Source organism: Enoplosus armatus, chromosome 14 (genome assembly GCF_043641665.1).
Source record: "Enoplosus armatus isolate fEnoArm2 chromosome 14, fEnoArm2.hap1, whole genome shotgun sequence".
NCBI classification, from domain to species: Eukaryota; Metazoa; Chordata; class Actinopteri; order Centrarchiformes; family Enoplosidae; genus Enoplosus; species Enoplosus armatus.
In genome coordinates, this window is record NC_092193.1 from 9,492,802 (window position 1) to 9,509,863 (window position 17,062).

The following is a 17,062-nucleotide window of genomic DNA, read 5'->3' on the forward strand; positions in this document are numbered from 1 at the left end:
TATCCAGATTCTGTCACATTTGTTCAACTGATACTCAGACATTGATAAATGATTAGAACACATAGTGTTGTTGTTCTTCCATCTAGTTATTGAATATGGAAGGGAACTGTCAGAATTGGTACATATTTGACAGATGGATTGTTCATTGTGAATTCAGGGTTACCAAGTGGGCCAGCACGCTGAAATGGTCATGCAAGGTTTTCAGTTCACTTGCTTTTCTGTCAGTTGGCAGTAGAACGAGGAATTGACTCTTTTTTTTTTCTGTCGCCGTCCTCCTCCAGCTGTTCAGCAGAAGATGTCTGAGGAGAACGGAGCGAGGATGCGAGCAGAGAGCCGGGTAGTAGAAGTTGAGAAGCAGTGCTCGATGCTGGAGTTTGACCTCAAGCAGTCTGTGCAGAAGATGGAGCAGCTGATGAAGCAAAAAGAGAGGTTGGAAGATGAGGTAAGTAATCCCTCTTCCTTTCCTTTTTAATATTCCGCTATATTAAACAAAGATGCCTTTTGTACAGCATTGTTTGTGCCTCTATGTGTGATATCTCACATCTCTTATGTCCTCCTCCTACAGGTGAAGAATCTGCGGATACAGGTAGAGCAGGAGTCGAGCAAACGCGTGCTGGCTCAGAACGACCTGAAGAGCCGCACGCAGGAGGTGGACCGCCTTCGGTGTTCAGAGAAGCAGGTCAAACAGGAGATCAACACAGCACTAGAGAGTAAACGCTCGCTGGAGTTCCAGCTGGCACAATTGACCAAGTGAGTGGCCTTCCTACACTAGAATTTTTAAATCTATCATAATTGAAAAAACGTTTTCTTTTCCATGAAATGTTGCATATGTTGTCCATCCACTACTAACATGAGATGCTGTCTTCAGGTAATGTACATGAAATAAAACAGAATAGAAATTATAATTAATAGAATAAACACTTTTATTATGTTAACTATGAAAATAGGACCATTTGAGGTTACTTGCACCATTGTGCCAGTTAATATTACTGTGAAACTAAGTGACAGTAGCTCCAGCCAGAAGCGTTCTGTTGTCGCTGCACTGGCCAGTAATGCTCTTAGGAAGTCAAGGCGTAAATTGCCCTACAATTGCCTGCTATTTTCAAATAAGTGCTATTATTCCAGCTTAGAGGGCGACTATGTCAAAGCTGTTCTGCGACTGAGTAAACCCTAATCCTTTGATGTAAACACAGAGTCCAGCTCCATCCACTCCATTGCTAATCCTCTGGCTAGTGATGTAGCCAGTGCTGCTGGTTGTGGTGCTAATCACATTTTACTACAGCGGTGGACTTAGAGGCCGGCACTGTGTGCCTCGCTGAAGAGTGTTGTTTGGAAAGTGCTCAACCTTACAATAAGCTAGATATATGGATTTATTTAAGGAATGAAAATGAAGGACCTAATGTATCTGGCTGATGTGTTAACAGACAATACAGAGGCAACGAGGGACAGATGAGGGAACTTCAGGACCAGCTTGAGGCCGAACAGTATTTTTCTGTAAGTATAAGTCTCTGTTCCCCAATGTCTCTGTCCTCTTTATTTAGTGTGAAAACTGCTGGCTAAGCTATCTGTCTGTCCCCCCGCAGACACTTTACAAAACTCAGGTCAAAGAACTAAAAGAGGAGATTGAGGAAAAGAACCGGCAGGTACAAGAGGCTCATAAAAAGGTGCAGGAGTTGTGCAGCGAAAGGTAAGTGACTACATTTTGTTCACAGAGGGCACATTATTTATCAGCTAATTGTTTAATGTCCTTTTGTTTTACTGAGTTTTTATTGCGGTCTGATTATAATATACATAAACGGCTATAACAGCCGAAGAGACAAGATTATGGCTGATATGTCAGGACTTTTAAAGACTAAAATTTGTTTTATCCTGGACAAAGGGACTCCCTGTCTGCCCAGCTGGATCTGACGGTGACCAAGGCCGAGTCAGAGCAGCTTGCCCGGGCACTTCAGGAGGAAGAGTACTTTGAGCTCAGCCAAGAGAACAAGAAGGCAATGACTAGACATAAGCAGGAGATTGGGGAAAAGGAGGCTACTATTGCACGGGTGAGCAAAACCTAAATTGTCTCCACACAATGTATATTATCTTGTACATTTAGTAAGATGCAACTTTATTTATTGTCTCAATTTTGAGTGGAAAAAGTGATGATAGAAATGTGTCTGCAGCTTGAGGAATCCAATAAAACTCTGACCAAAGATGTGGAGAACCTCAGCAAAGAGAAGTCTGAGTTAAATGAGAAGCTTCATACTCAGGATGACGGTACTGTCCCTTTTCTTTTACCTTCGTGTCTTATTGCTACGTTCTAATTACGTTGTTGTACAAGCTGAGTCTCTTTTTTTCTTGACAGAGTACACAGCTCAGAAGGAAGAGATTGCAAATACAATCAAGGCCAACTATGAGAAGGTCCTCTACACAGAGCGCACACTGAAGACTCAGGTAAAGATGCCCCTTTTTAGTCAGTAGGTATTTGCAAACACTAGTAATGCAATTGGAGAATGTTGACTGACGCTTTCCAACTATTTACCTACTTTCATTTATCAGGCGGTGAACAAGCTGGCAGAGATCATGAACCGCAAGGACATGAAGCTGGACCAGAAGAAGAAGGGCAGTACTGCCGACTTGCGGAAGAAGGAGAAGGAGAACCGCAAGCTTCAGCTGGATCTTAACCAGGAGAAGGAGAAGTTTAACCACATGGCCATCAAATACCAGAAGGAGCTGAGTGAGATGCAGGCGGTAAGTCAAAAAGAAGTCTCAGGATACTGGAGCCCAATAAAATCAAACCTTTTAGTTGTTTTTAACCCAAATCTCGTGGCTTTTTTTACCAACAGCAACTGGCAGAGGAATGCACCTATCGCAATGAGCTGCAAATGCAGCTGGACAGCAAGGAGAGCGACATAGAGCAGCTTCGGGAGAAACTGAACGACCTGCAACAGCGCATGGATAACTCGAGTGTGACCAGCTTGCAGACAGATGAGACGGACAGCAACATCGCAGGTAGGGTCACCACAGGGCCTTACTGGACACTGCTGCTGCTACTTTTACTGCGCTTAAGAAACTCAAGTCCTAAATGCAGGATTCCCGAAAGTCTGAAAAAACTTTGGATATCAACTTTAAGAGCATATAAATAGTCTGGGAATTGCGTAGAAAGACACAAAGTATTGGAGGAGATGATGGTTTTGGGGTTGTAAAAATGTTGCTGTTTGTGTGCTGTTTTTAGATATGTTGCACCTTGTGGAGGCATACAGTGACCCGCCAACTTTGTGAGCTATGCTATTTGGATCTTGTGGCATTTAGAAAGAGGTCCTCTTGTTCTTAAATATCAAATGATGATAGAAATGTAGGAAAGATGTTTTGGGTTGATAATGTGCAACCACAATTCACTAATTTGAATACCATACCTTACCCTCCTCCTTCTGTTTCCTTGTGGTAACGTGTTTAAAATATTTAAATATTTCAAATATGTGTGTTAAGATTTCTGCAAACCTTGACTTGCCGTGTTTTGGTTAATATAGGTGTTTGGACATGGTTCCTAAAAAATCCTTTGTAACACTAAAAACTACCTCACAGGGAAATAATAAATGTAAAGGACTGCTGTTCAACTTGAGTGTGAGTTTGAATAGTTATGTTTGTATTGAGTCAGCTCATTTTTCATTGATCTTATTAAGAAAGAGTTGGACTTTATTCTTTAGGGGATGCTACCTTTTGGTACCCTATTTCAAGGTCTTTTGCCCTCGTTGCCCAGTTTTGTTGTTTTTATGTGGAGTGTTTAATCTATTGCGTTTAGGATGGTTAAAGCAGCGATTCAGTGTCAGCAATCTTGTGCATATTTAAGACATAATAGCAGGTGTTTATTGAACAGACAGCTCAACAGGTTCCTGTGGTTTTAGGTTTAGTACATCAAAGGGACAAAAGTTGAGGCAATCTCTCGATTTAGTCACGCTTACTGCTGCACAATAACTAACAGTTTTTCAAAATTCATGTTGTAAACTCCTCTAACACATATCTTAATTTACAAATATGCCTTGCTCTAGGTCTGTTTTCATATATGCTGGTGTCTGTGGTTAAACCATTCTCTTTTTATTTCCCTCATGTCCAGCCGGTTCTCCTTGCTCTTCTTATCTTTGTAACTTCTATTCCTTTCCCTCTGTGAGTAACCGAGTGGGCGAGCCCCTCTTGCCTGGCCTGTGCTGCAGCTGTTGTGTGTTTGTTTCTTTTTGCCCCTGATTTGATTGAAGTATTGTTTCGCCAAAGGTGAGAAAAGCCATCTCTGTTGGTGGAATTCAACAACACTTTTGAAAGAAGCCTGATGGATTGGAGAGAAAAATGTCTTTCCAAATTGTCAAAACAGTCTGACCAACAAAATGTATAAGACTAACTTAAATGGGAGCTGAAAGATGCTGGCGAATTTGCTTAATGTCGGCTCCAACGGTAAAGTAACCACATCAAACCAGAGGTTACTGTCATACTAGACTACACCCTGTGTGAGGTTTACTGCTTCACTCTCAGCACCTTTCAAAACATGTCTCAAAACTGAAAAGGCAGTTGTTGTTTTTTTTTAATTCATGGCACTGTGAGCTTTAAACACTTAACACTCTTATTGGTTGTTTTTTTTGTCGGCATGTTCACCCAGAAGTACTGCTCGTTTGGACACGAAGACCTCCCTCACAGTGTCACATTTAGTAGACACGGCCCTCTTAGTTCACTATTCCCATTTAACTTGTGTTGTTTCAGCTGCATGCACTTGAAAGTATAATTTTAACACCAAATAATGTATATAACCTGCAATGCACATGGTGGTTTCTGTGAAAGGAGTGAGTAATCAAGCTATTGGAGAGAAAACAAATACTAATTCCTGCTGCAAAACTAAAGGACTTTTAACATCATTTGAAATTATACATTTTTACATGCTCTTTTAACATGCTGTAAGCAGGACCATGTCTAATATTTTCCTCCTGCATGGGGAGTGTGTAGTAGCAGCATGGGATATCTAAACTCTCCTCTCTCTAGATATGGGATATCTAGACATGTACTCCAGTGCAGTTACCTTAACGCTGGCAGGTGTTTTTAAACAATTATGACCTTTATCACTTAATTTGTCATTTCTCCCCAGTTGAGTTTGGATTTAAACACTGCATGGCCTTTTTCTGCAGTGCATTTAATTTATTGCATAGATTTGTAATTTTGTTTTGCATCTGGGCTGCTTTTCAGAATCCAGATTGGAGGGTTGGCTGTCCATTCCTAACCGTGCTAATATCAAGCGATACGGATGGAAGAAGCAGGTGTGTTCATTTGGTGTTTTTATCTATGTGTCGGCATTGTGTTGAAGTCTGTTATGGTTTGAGAATGCTGCCAACCCCTTGAGGGCAATATCGGGCTTCCTCTCATTGTCCTTTCAATATTTGCAGTACGTGGTGGTGAGCAGTAAGAAGATTTTGTTCTACAATGATGAGCAGGATAAGGAACAGTCCAACCCCTCAATGGTACTAGATATCGAGTAAGTATTTTCTGATCTTGTCCTCTTTTTGACTGTTTCAGTTTTGCGGAAAAGGAGTTATCCACAGAGTTGATGTTGCAGGGGTTGTGTTTAAAGGTTAGTAAAGCTAATCGTGTTATTGATATGCGATTGCTAATTTTGTTCCCTTTTTTGTTTAGCAAATTGTTTCATGTGAGACCAGTCACACAAGGAGACGTGTACCGAGCGGAGACGGAAGAGATTCCAAGGATATTCCAGGTTTGGAGGCTTCTTCCTGTCTTTCATGATTTCTCTAGATATTCGTATTTGCATTCAGCCTGGACTTCTGATGTCAGGTTCTGTGAAGCTCTGCTCAGCCTCAGAAATGTTTATTTTAGTGCAGATTTTGTTTGACGTGGCCTTCTCTCTTGTCTGTCTTCAGATTCTGTATGCCAACGAGGGAGAGTGCAGGAAGGAGGCGGACATGGAGTCGGTCCCTCAGGGCGACAAGACCAACTGTCTCCCACACAAAGGCCACGAGTTCATCCCCACACTATATCACTTCCCTTCCAACTGCGAGGCCTGCTCCAAGCCTCTGTGGCACGTCTTCAAGCCGCCTCCGGCCCTGGAGTGTCGCCGTTGCCACGTCAAGTGCCATAAGGACCACCTCGACAAAAAGGAGGATGTTATTGCTCCTTGCAAAGGTACTTTCCAGTTGATGTTGAGGCTGTATAAATGTGGGTGGTATTCACAAAGAGTCTTGAAAAGTTTGAGTTAAATGTGGCAACGTTTTCATAGCTTAAAGGTGCACTGTGGTGTTTTTTGTAGACAAAGAAAAGTTTACATTCAGTGTAACTCGCCAAAACACCTGCAACACAGCCATGGTTACGAGCTAGCAGTCTTCTTCTTTGTTGTCGAATTTAAGCATATCTTGGTGCGTTACCTCCACCTGTTGATCAGTGGAATAGTGTGAAACAATTGGCGTGCACGATAAACAAAACTGTAGGGTAGCACTCATAGAAATAACAGCTCCATAGTGCTACTCCGCATTGAACCTTTAATAATTCAAAACACTATTTTAGTAAAATTGAAAAATACTATGTTGTGAGATGACTCATAAGCTGCCACTTGATGTTGTCAATGGTGCATCAAGTTCAGTCAGTTTATTTGGTTTTGAGGAAGATGTTTTCAGTATATTCAGTGAGTTCATACAGTAAATACAGCCACACCCTTAACTAACTTCACCATGAAGTAGAGTTTAAACAATAAGTCAACGAATAAGTTGAATGACAGAAACTTAATTGCCAACTATTTTGATGAGCAATTAATTGTGAATATTTTCTGGTGTTCTTGTATGATAGTAAACTGCAGGTTTTAGGGGCCAACCTTGAGATGCAGGGTAGTTTTGAGGTCTTATTTGTCAGAATTGATTCTTGATCTGCAACACATTTTGCCATCCCCTACAGTAAACTACGATGTGACCTCTGCCCGGGACATGCTCCTGCTGGCCCTTACTCAAGACGAGCAGAAGAAATGGATTGGCCACCTTGGAAAGAAGATTCCTAAGACCCCACCATCCACATTTTCAAGAGCCTCACCTCGTTCCATGTCCACTCGCTCTGGACCAAACCAGTCCTTCCGCAAGAACCCTAAAAGCAATACAGGAAAGCTGAGGTAACTTGACAATATGTGACTTACGTTTTTAATTAGATAATTGCATGATGTACAATAAGGCACTGTGGTGTTGTTTTTGGCAGTATGTGAGGGTGTGCTGCAGTCAGAGGTCTTATTTTATCCCATCTGGTGGGCTGAGATGTGGTCAAGTCAGTCGGGTGACCTGCTGTTTGTCTCCTGTGTTGTAGCAGAGCGCAGTCCAGCCTCCAAGCAGCAGACACAACATCCAGCACTTGTTGACAGGAACTTCTTCAGAAAGTGTTGATGTTTTTTTTTTTTTTTTTTTTAAGACTTTTCTCTACAGCTTTAAACTTGTCTATTTATTAATTGTGTTACTGGGTGTTTCTAACTCGAGACACTTTCTGGTTGGTTGGTTGTTTGGTTGACTCCTGGGCTCTTTCCAGTTGACACTTGGGATTTTTCTAATTGGCACTAATGTGTTGTCGGGTTCGGTAACTAACTTATAGACTTACTATACAACTCTTGATAGAATGGTCCATGTAAAGGATTTACCTGTCAAACATGATGCAAAGATGTTAACGGTGTTGCAAAACCAGGTTTTCTGTTGTATGTTGACTTAGATTGGGTTACTAACCAAGGTAAAGATATTATGTCTTTCTTTTACTGGACACCTGTCTCTGTTCTTTCTTTCAGCTAACCATCTGAACCGTTTGGATTTTTCTTTCTGGACTCTCAAACTTTTCCTCCTTCCTCATCCTCAAAAAAATGGAGAAACCTGTATTACATAGAAAAGTCATTAAAAAGAAAAATATATCAATACATGACCAGCGCTGGAAAATTGCAACACGTCAGACACAAGGCATCATGGACATTAAGAGGCCTGAAACCCCCCTCCGCCCCCTTTCCACATTCAACAGATAACCGCCATCCAACTAATCAAACTTGCAGCTCTTCATGTCCACCAGAAGATGGCACACTCGTCTTGAACTAAGGACGGCCAGAGGAGCGATAGAGACTCATGTCATGGAGACATTCTGTGTTTCATATTATGTGGCAGTGATGATGGAAATGGGAAGGTAAAAGGGGGTTTTGCTGGGACACCTGCTCGTATGTGTTCAGTTTAAGGTACTGTCATACAGGGATTGCAGATCTGCAGTGAGTGGTTGTGTCTCAGGGGTGGAAAATGAATATCTATTTTGTAATTTTTTCCCCCTACCTGACAGATACTCAAGCTATATGCAAGCATACTTCTGTTTTCAGCTTAAAAAAAATGACTGATGCCTTCATCTACTATCTTTGGCCCTTTTGCCTTTATTCTTATCACTCTGCAAGTCACTTATCAGGTTTGGGACAGAGTATTGGGACATAAGTATTAGATGTTTTGAGTATTGAGTGAGGAGCATGCAAGATCATCATTTAAATCTATGCATTATTTTTTATTATTATAATTATTTTTATTGCTCCAAGCCATAAGGAAAATTCCATTGTAATGGCATATAGGAGTCCTAAAACTTAATTGATTTTTTTTCTGTTTATTTGGTACATTGTCTCTGTAATATTTTTTTTTTCTTGTATTGTTTATTTTTTCGTAATGTATTGCCTTACATTGATTCATAGATAAATGGTTCAAAAGGAAAACATTAAGTTAACAAATGTAAAACTGCACTGTTTGAATTGTAAATTATTTGTAGAAGACTAAACAGGTGTAGCATTTGGCCCACCTAGTGCCTTAACGTTTGGATATTGATTTTACTGCCATATCTGTTTTTTTTTTCTTCTCCAAAACAAGTCAAATCTTAACTCTTCCATCATTTATTTTTTAAGAAATCGCCACATATTTGTGGTTTTATCGGAACTTCTTTTCTCTGGTTTGAGTATATAAAGTATATATATTAGATTACCTCTTTATGGACACATTGCAATAGAGTTAGCATGTCAAAAGTCCCCAGACTCGGTTCATATCATATGACAAATTTTGGGATGGTGTACCTAGATCGAGCCTACCTGTGTCAATGATCGTCCTTGTTAACAATTACAAGTTGTTTCTCTAACTCGGTAATGTCCCGTTAATGCAAACCCCCCACAGTGTATATAATGAGAGAGACATAAGGATTATGGAATACCTCCGCAACCTTTTTATTTGTAACTTTTTGTTCAGTTAAAAAAGCACTGGAACTATGATCTACTCTTGTCTTGGATAATTTGCATGGTTAATTGCATTGGAGTCCGCACTGATGGATATGTCAATAAACATATCTTTATCATTCATTGTATACTAGTTTTCACTACAGATACCCATCACAGGGTTCATAATTTTACGAGGCTATACATGAGTCCATCTCAAGGCTGCATTACCAACCAGGCAAAGTACCCCCATGGGCCCCAAAAGCTCCAGGCTTATTGTGTGCCAACTGGTTTGTGTTAATTGAGAATTTGTTTGGAAATATATAGCACAATATCACTATTAACTGACTTGTTAAAGGCCCCAAAGTGAGTCCTGTTGTATTTTCTAATCTTGAAGCCCTGTCTGAAGAGGTTCCATCTGTCAAAATGTAGTTTTAAGACCTTCATTATTTCAGTTTTGTGCTTACATTCTAAACAAATTAGTGTTTAATGAAATTACCATGCAGTTAATGTTGGGCCAGGTAGTATTCCAGTGCAATGTGTGTATTACACAGAGAATGGTTGCAATAGGGGGCTTAATGGGGGCCCAGCAGCTAATTTTTGCGCTGGGGCTCTCCAGCAGGTTAATCCATCCATTTATCAGTATCAGGGATTCACAGGCTCAGGAGATTTTTATATGGTGGGAAACTATCACCTGCTCGGAGTGTTGTGGACTGAACAAACCTCAGTAACAACGATCCTGACTCTCATAAATACTGTAATTAATGTGGCAGAATGATCTGGGTGTGTGTAGTCTGGGTGCATTGTATGCTGCAGGACGGCGAGCAGATGCCAGAGCGCATCGATAAGTTCCCAGCGTGTTGTTGCAGCGTCATTCTGTTTGAATGAAGTTCAGACTGAGAACTAGCCAACTCTTCATTCGCGCCCCGGTGGATTGAAACAGGAAAAAATAAAGAGTTGAGGAAGTAAAAGGTTGCCAAACATGCCGGTGTTTACAGGTATGATGCTTTTTTAATACAACACATTCATTGCCATTGAAAATAACTAACCATGAACCATTACACGTGTTTTAGTGCAGTAACGTAAATTACATTTAGCATACTAGCTTAGCTAGCTTTAGCATGATATGCAGTTAGCATGCTAACGGTAATGGGTAGTCTGTTAGCTTTGTTAGGCCACAGGTAGAGTTATTACAAAAAATAGTATTTCGAGACAGGAGAACATACGAAAGTGTTACACAGCTGTAACTGTGTTACTGTTGGTTAGCGGAGTTGACAGAATGTGTTTGGTAAAGCCGGCTACGCTAACTGGCATCTGACACAAAACAGAAAGCAGCTAGCCACTGCCGCTAAGTGTCAGCTAGCTAGGTTAGCCAGACACCAGTTAACGCGAACACTGGCTTAACTACTTTAAAGCCATTGTTTCTCAGCACAACTCAACCACTTTAGTTGTATTTTTGTCAGATTAAGCCATGAACACGTTTAATTCTGTACCGGTATGAAATTAACAGAACACATTTTATTACTACAGGTAGCCTTGCTAACCAAGTTAGCCAAATAATGAGAGTACACTTTTGAAGCTTTTCATTGCAGTTGCGGCTTGTTAGAGAACAACAATGCCTATCGAACACGATTCTGCCGTTATAGCATGACGGTAATCTTATACGGGTTTCTAACGTGGCTAATCAAATGTTTTATCTCATTGCCTTGGCAGCCAAACAGCTGAACATTAGCTTTCACTTTGTGCTTTTAGCCCGATAGTCAGTTGGACTGTAGCTAGCTGTCTGATTCCATGGAGCACTTTACTGTTGCTGACTATATGCTGTGTCATACATGGCAGCAGTTTGACAACGTTGTGGTGCTTCTCAACACTCACCCTGGGAGGCTAACGTGTGTGTATGTCCTATCCCTCTCTTTCTTTCAGTAAATGTGAAATGGGGCAAAGAGAAGTTTGATGCAGTAGAGCTTAACACTGAGGAACCACCCATGGTTTTCAAGGCTCAGCTCTTTGCCCTGACAGGAGTTCAGCCAGACAGACAGAAGGTCATGGTGAAGGGAGGCACTCTTAAGGTATTGATATGAACAACAGTCAAGCATCTGGCTCTGAGGTGCATGTGAAAAAATACTGTGCTGCAGGTTTTCTTTTGTTAAAGGATTAGGCAGTATTCTGTATTTTCTCTTGTTGTCACCAAATCCCATGAAAAGACCAAAACCAACAATTTGTAAGTGCCCTACAATTTATAAGTTGCCTGTCTAGCCAAAGACAATGTTATAATTTGTTATAATAATACACATTATAGACTTGTTTTCCAAAAATTTATATTAAAACACTCCAATTAGCCACACCATTGCGTGTGACATGTTCCTTTATTACGTTGAACACACACCGTCCTGATGTCGTAAATATTGAGCACCAAAACTAGAGCACCAAATGTGTATTAATCCACAGCTGAAAATAGTCTATTTTAGACTAGACTATTTATTCCTGTCCTTTAATTCTTTAACTGTGTTTAACAAGCTAACCAAAGTGTTGTCCTTTTTCTAGGATGATGAGTGGGGGAACATTAAACTGAAAAATGTGAGTACTTAAGCTGTGTTTGGATGCATATAACAAGCATTTCTTAGTTCAGAAAGCTAACTACCGAATGTATTTTAACAAATAAGGTAGTGAATTTCTGTGTATTTCTATTCTTTTTGTAGGGAATGACTCTGCTGATGATGGGCTCGGCAGATGCCCTGCCTGAGGAGCCTGCTGTCCGGCCCATGTTTGTAGAGGACATGACTGAGGAGCAGCTGGCCTCAGCGGTGAGTAAGCCTGAAAAATTACCAGTACGCCTAAAACAAATATGGTGATTGCTGTTTTCTGCACTGACGTAGTCAGGTAAATGTGTTTTCCTCAATGTGATGTTTACCAAGTAGAGAACATAATAAACTAAATATAGAGTATGTGCCCCTTTTGGGAGATCAGCTTCTGAAAATGAGAAGCTTCGTCAGGTCAGCATTTGTGTTGATCTGAGAGAAATGTTCTTTTAACAAGTTAAGCTGCAATCAGCAGGGGGTTTTGTTATTGTCAGTAATTTATGCCAATGTTAACAAAAACATTTCTACTGAGGAGGAATTGTGAGGAATTGCGCCCAATTGTGCATGTGAACGCCAAACTGCTGTGTCACTTGATACTATGCTGCTGTTTGGCCAGTAGTGTCATCTCTGTTAGGAAATTGCCAGTTGCTCATAGCTGTTTTAAAGGGAAAGAGAGTAGCTGATTTGATTTGTCTGTGACAATGCCAGCTCTTCTTTGAAATCCACACAAATGTAATTATTTCATGTGTTAGCAGGATGGTGCACTGTAACTACTGAGCACTAATGGAAACTCTGGCATACCGTGATTAAGCCTGTAAATTAAAGATGAATTTTAACCTAACTGAACTTTTAAATGACATAACATAAAATGTGAGGGAAAAACAGCATATTTTTCAAACAATTTCTACATATCTGTGGTTAAGGACTAACATTCATCTTATTGGGAGTGGCCAATATAAAACACTTGAAGATGAAATCAGTCCAAAATATAGACAAAGTGACATGTTGATCTACTTGTATTGTCTCTTAGGAAATAAAAACTGTATTTTACCTTGAGGAACTTATTCCACTCTTTGTCATTTTCAGATGGAGCTGCCTTGTGGACTGACAAACTTGGGCAACACCTGTTACATGAACGCCACAGTGCAGTGCCTGCGCTCTGTGCCAGAGCTCAAAAGTGCACTCAGAAAGTGAGGTTTCTGCTATTATTGAGTATAGAATACATTCAGAAACTAAAGACACTAAATACAAAGAGAAGCTGTGTTTAAGTGGTCTACATTGTAATTTTCTGTTTGAAATCAACTTTTTGTCTTTTCCCCTGGTTTTTGTTTTTGTGGCTTTGCTCTTTCTAAAATCCCCTTGCTCCTTCTAGGTATTCAGGTGCTCTGCGATCTTCAGGGGCAAATGCACCATCACAATACATCACAGCAGGTATGAGGCATAGTAAATTGTTAACCTTATGAAATCACAGCCATATATTAGCGTCTTAAACGTATGAATGCATATAAAATGAATATGTATTTATCTTTTCACCCTCAGCCCTTCGTGACTTGTATGACACCATGGACAAGACCTCATCTAGCCTCCCACCCATTATTTTACTGCAGTTCCTTCACATGGCCTTTCCACAGTTTGCTGAGAAGGGGGACCAGGGACAGTACCTCCAGCAGGTTAGAAAGTTACTGTCACTGAAACTGATACAGCCATGCCATGTGTCTTTTATCTAAGTTCTTATAATAAATGTTGAATGGAAATATCAGGACATGGTCTCACTTCTTGGCATTGTTTTTGTTTTGTTCTCTCAGGACGCCAACGAGTGCTGGCTGCAGATGATGAGAGTGCTTCAGCAAAAGTTGGAGCCATTAGAGCCAGAGACTCCCATGGAGGTAAAACCAAAAAACATTTTTAACCTTATGTTTTATGATGAAACTGTAATTGAGAAGTTGGGGACAAATAACATGTTCCATTTTTGCTTTTTGTCTGTTAATCAACAGACTGACTCTGAGAGCGGAGCTGCCTCTGCCTCCGCGAAGAAGAACTTCATTGACCAGTATTTCGGGGTAGAATTCGAAACTACGTATCCTTGCAGTGTGCCTTTGTTGATCACATCTTTCTACATTTTATGTCTTGGTTCAGTATGTTTTGACTCTAAATGTTTTGCTCATAAAGAGCAGTGTGCAGTGTCATAGTTGTGTTGAAGTAACACCCAGCAAAGATCTCCCAGCTGTGTGACATTACTCTGCTAGGCTTTTTCTTAACTCTCCTGTTCAGTATGAAATGCTCAGAGTCTGAGGAGGAGGAGCCAATCAAAGGCAAGGAAAGCCAGCTCCAGCTCAGTTGCTTCATCAACCAAGAAGTCAAATACCTTGCAACAGGACTAAGGCTGGTATGTACCGAACAGGCAGCTGAGTACTTTTTAAATGTTTTGAAACAGAGGACCATGTGTTTGCTACACAAGAGAAGTGTATCATATTTATGTTTGTCCAGGTCTAGTTAGAGTGAAAGAAATGAATACAACATGCATACGACAAACTGGCACATGGTTAGTTTGTTTCCAGGGTAACAAGTATCAAATCATGTTTCTGCATGTTTTATCTCTCCAGAGACTGCAGGAAGAAATCACAAAAATGTCTGCATCCTTGGAAAGAAATGCCCTGTATATAAAATCTGTAAGTTTTTCCTTTTGCTGTAATTTCCCTTGGACATTTGAAAGAAGTGATCTTGTCTACTTCTCTGTTTGAAATGTATTTGCCTTCTGAAACCATCCTGTCAACCCTCTAGTCAAAACTCAGCCGTCTCCCTGCCTACTTGACTGTTCAAATGGTCCGATTTTTCTACAAAGAGAAGGAGTCCGTCAATGCAAAAGTCCTTAAGGTTTGTCTTGAGCCGCCTTTAATCTTTAATCCAATCATCAATTTATAACGGGGCTCACTATAATTAGTAATTTCATTGTAAGTCTAAAAAAAAAAAATTTGTCTTCAAATATTTTTTGAAGGATGTTAAGTTCCCGCTCATGCTGGATGTCTATGAGCTGTGCACCGTGGAGCTCCAGGAGAAAATGCTGCCCATCAGGTCAAAGTTTAAGGAGGTTGAGGACAAGAAGCTAGAGAAACAGCAGCAGAAGGTAAGGCCGATTTATAGCTGTTTTTTTTTTTTGGTGCTTCTACCTTTCATGCTTAACTTAGTTGCAGTTCTGTATAGCGTCTCACAATTGTCTTTGTTTTGTGCATTAGTTGGTGAAGAAGCCAGACGCAGCGAAAGCGGTGAAATATGAGCCTTTCTCAGACCCTGATGGTATGTTGGAACTTGACATTGCAATATTTAAAGGGGGAATCCGCACTGAAACACTCATCATGAATGCATCTTACCATTTTTCACAATGCATATCTGTTGAAATATAGACAATTTCAACACTTAAGAGGAAAAGCATGCACTCTTCCATGGGTAGTGTGGCGTAACAAAAAGCTGATTCCAGCAACTCAAGTGGATGCTTAAGAATAAAAATGCTTTAATAAACATGGGCTTACCATTATAAAAATACACCCAACTCATGTAGGCACATTTTTGAACAGCAGAAGAAGAAAATGTGTCAGTGCTCCACAATAGAGAAAATTCTGCATTTAGATTTGATATTTTTTCACCAATTTCTAACATTCAGTCATTCATCTATTGTTGAAAAGGCAGACATCTGTTTTCTCCTACTGTGCTAATACTTTTGCTTTTTGCACTTACTTACCAAAGGTTGTAATTAAATGTCAAATCTCTAAAGTCCCTGCAAAATGCCATTGTCCCACAATGCCTAGCAGTGCAATGACATTTGAAGGTGGATTTTCCCTTTTTGAAGGTCTACCATTTCAGTCAACTATGAGCCACAGTTGAAGGAGTTGTAACACACCAATTTTTCTCCTGCAGACCTGGGTTCCAACAACAGCGGCTACTACGACCTACAGGCTGTGCTGACACACCAAGGCCGCTCCAGCTCATCAGGTCACTATGTGGGCTGGGTCAAGAGGAAAGAAGGTAACCACAGTTGTTTCACACGACACGTATTCAGCATTAATGTGTCATGACTTATATCAGATGCACGCAGGAACTTAATCTTTAGAGTAAACAGATGTTCAGGAAGTAATTGTTTCCTCTTCTTCCTGTGGTCTCTGCCTCCTGTCAGATGAGTGGGTCAAGTTTGACGATGACAAGGTGAGTGTGGTGTCTCCAGAGGATATCTTGCGACTGTCTGGTGGCGGAGACTGGCATATAGCTTACGTTCTACTGTACGGCCCCCGGCGGCTGGAAATACTTGAAGAGGAACAGTAGCTGTGGAAGATTTCCTAGAAGACAAAGACAACATCCAACACGTACAAATTGCCATTTCCAAGCACTGTCTGCATAGATGTGCAGTAAAACTGGTGTCTTTAAAGATTTGATTACCTTAATTTTTGTTTTGTTTTGTTTTTGTAACCAACACGGATGCTTGTAAAACAAATTCTGTCAAATGGTGTTAAATATTCAACCATAGTGGGCTTTGAAAATGGAGATATGACGAGAGGCAATCTCTGGACTGGATCCTTGAAAGAGGTTTTTAAGTCTAGCTCTGCAGTTTCATTAAATGTTTTATACACATTGTATATTTTTTAAAGCCTTTGATAAGGTGCTCATATCATAAAAGCAAAATATTTCTCTTTAGTCATTTAATCAACTTGTACAAAAATGCCTAGCCAAGCTGTTGTCCTTGACATTCTGGCTTGTATCTTCTCAGATGTATTATGGAGATTTTCACAAAACACTGTAAAGACTTGCCCTTGTTCACCTGTTGGCCCTCTGGGAAATGTGGGTTCAATCTCAGGTCTTTTCTTAAGTGCTTGGCTTGCATCATCTCCTGGAATTGTTCTCAAATGTATTGACAGATGAGGTTCTTTCTGCCAAATCTTCACTAATGCTTTGTTGGGGAGGGGGGGGAAGTGTTTGGGGAACTGGTCAGGACAGGTTGCCCTTGTGGTGAACTGTGTGCAGTTAAATAAAGACTTGAGATTCAACCATGATGGTTTACTCCACAAGCCTTGAACATCGTTCTTGCTGACACTGATTTCAGACTTTGACATCTATATGGTTAAAATGCTACGCTTCACTTCGTTTCTCCATGCAGGTTTTCTGATCACTCTGCCACAATGTGTAAGACTTAACCATTACCACTCTGTAATAAGTTATTGACTGATTGCTTTTCATAGGTGGTGAAAATAAACTGTTATACCAAAATGTCAGATTCTTTAATGCG

The 17,062-nt window shown here is 40.4% G+C and overlaps 2 protein-coding genes across 5 annotated transcripts in view; both read left to right on the forward strand.

Annotated features, from left to right (window-relative positions):
* Nucleotides 1-9,353, forward strand: part of rock1 (Rho-associated, coiled-coil containing protein kinase 1) — a 29,052-nt gene extending 19,699 nt beyond the window's left edge. For 2 of the 4 annotated variants that reach the window (XM_070918168.1, XM_070918169.1), the window contains exons 19-33: nucleotides 282-442; nucleotides 566-750; nucleotides 1,425-1,494; nucleotides 1,584-1,687; nucleotides 1,880-2,045; nucleotides 2,166-2,259; nucleotides 2,348-2,436; nucleotides 2,542-2,733; nucleotides 2,829-2,994; nucleotides 5,209-5,279; nucleotides 5,406-5,494; nucleotides 5,653-5,731; nucleotides 5,895-6,156; nucleotides 6,919-7,126; nucleotides 7,315-7,677. In XM_070918168.1, the coding sequence (XP_070774269.1) occupies nucleotides 282-442; nucleotides 566-750; nucleotides 1,425-1,494; nucleotides 1,584-1,687; nucleotides 1,880-2,045; nucleotides 2,166-2,259; nucleotides 2,348-2,436; nucleotides 2,542-2,733; nucleotides 2,829-2,994; nucleotides 5,209-5,279; nucleotides 5,406-5,494; nucleotides 5,653-5,731; nucleotides 5,895-6,156; nucleotides 6,919-7,126; nucleotides 7,315-7,366 (1,988 nt within the window). In that variant the 3' untranslated portion in view covers nucleotides 7,367-7,677. Of the gene's footprint in view, nucleotides 1-281; nucleotides 443-565; nucleotides 751-1,424; nucleotides 1,495-1,583; nucleotides 1,688-1,879; nucleotides 2,046-2,165; nucleotides 2,260-2,347; nucleotides 2,437-2,541; nucleotides 2,734-2,828; nucleotides 2,995-5,208; nucleotides 5,280-5,405; nucleotides 5,495-5,652; nucleotides 5,732-5,894; nucleotides 6,157-6,918; nucleotides 7,127-7,314; nucleotides 7,678-7,780 lie in introns of those variants that run through there. The other 2 variants (XM_070918171.1, XM_070918170.1) reach the window with 2 other exon arrangements.
* A 7-nt stretch (nucleotides 9,354-9,360) lies between these two features.
* usp14 (ubiquitin specific peptidase 14 (tRNA-guanine transglycosylase)) lies at nucleotides 9,361-17,034 on the forward strand. Its single transcript, XM_070918172.1, has 16 exons — nucleotides 9,361-10,209; nucleotides 11,135-11,280; nucleotides 11,756-11,788; nucleotides 11,911-12,015; nucleotides 12,877-12,980; nucleotides 13,163-13,221; nucleotides 13,330-13,460; nucleotides 13,596-13,676; nucleotides 13,785-13,867; nucleotides 14,062-14,176; nucleotides 14,394-14,459; nucleotides 14,572-14,664; nucleotides 14,786-14,914; nucleotides 15,024-15,084; nucleotides 15,703-15,810; nucleotides 15,959-17,034. The coding sequence occupies exons 1-16, from the start codon at nucleotides 10,194-10,196 to the stop codon at nucleotides 16,102-16,104; spliced, it is 1,476 nt and encodes a 491-aa protein (XP_070774273.1). The 5' UTR covers nucleotides 9,361-10,193; the 3' UTR covers nucleotides 16,105-17,034.
* Nucleotides 17,035-17,062: the final 28 nt, after the last annotated feature.

What these genes read in the sequence shown, in the direction of transcription:
- usp14 (XM_070918172.1), top strand. An exon ending in ATCACAATACATCACAGCAG is followed by an intron (nt 13,222 to 13,329) that starts GTATGAGGCATA and finishes TTTCACCCTCAG; the next exon opens with CCCTTCGTGACTTGTATGAC. An exon ending in AGCCAGAGACTCCCATGGAG is followed by an intron (nt 13,677 to 13,784) that starts GTAAAACCAAAA and finishes GTTAATCAACAG; the next exon opens with ACTGACTCTGAGAGCGGAGC.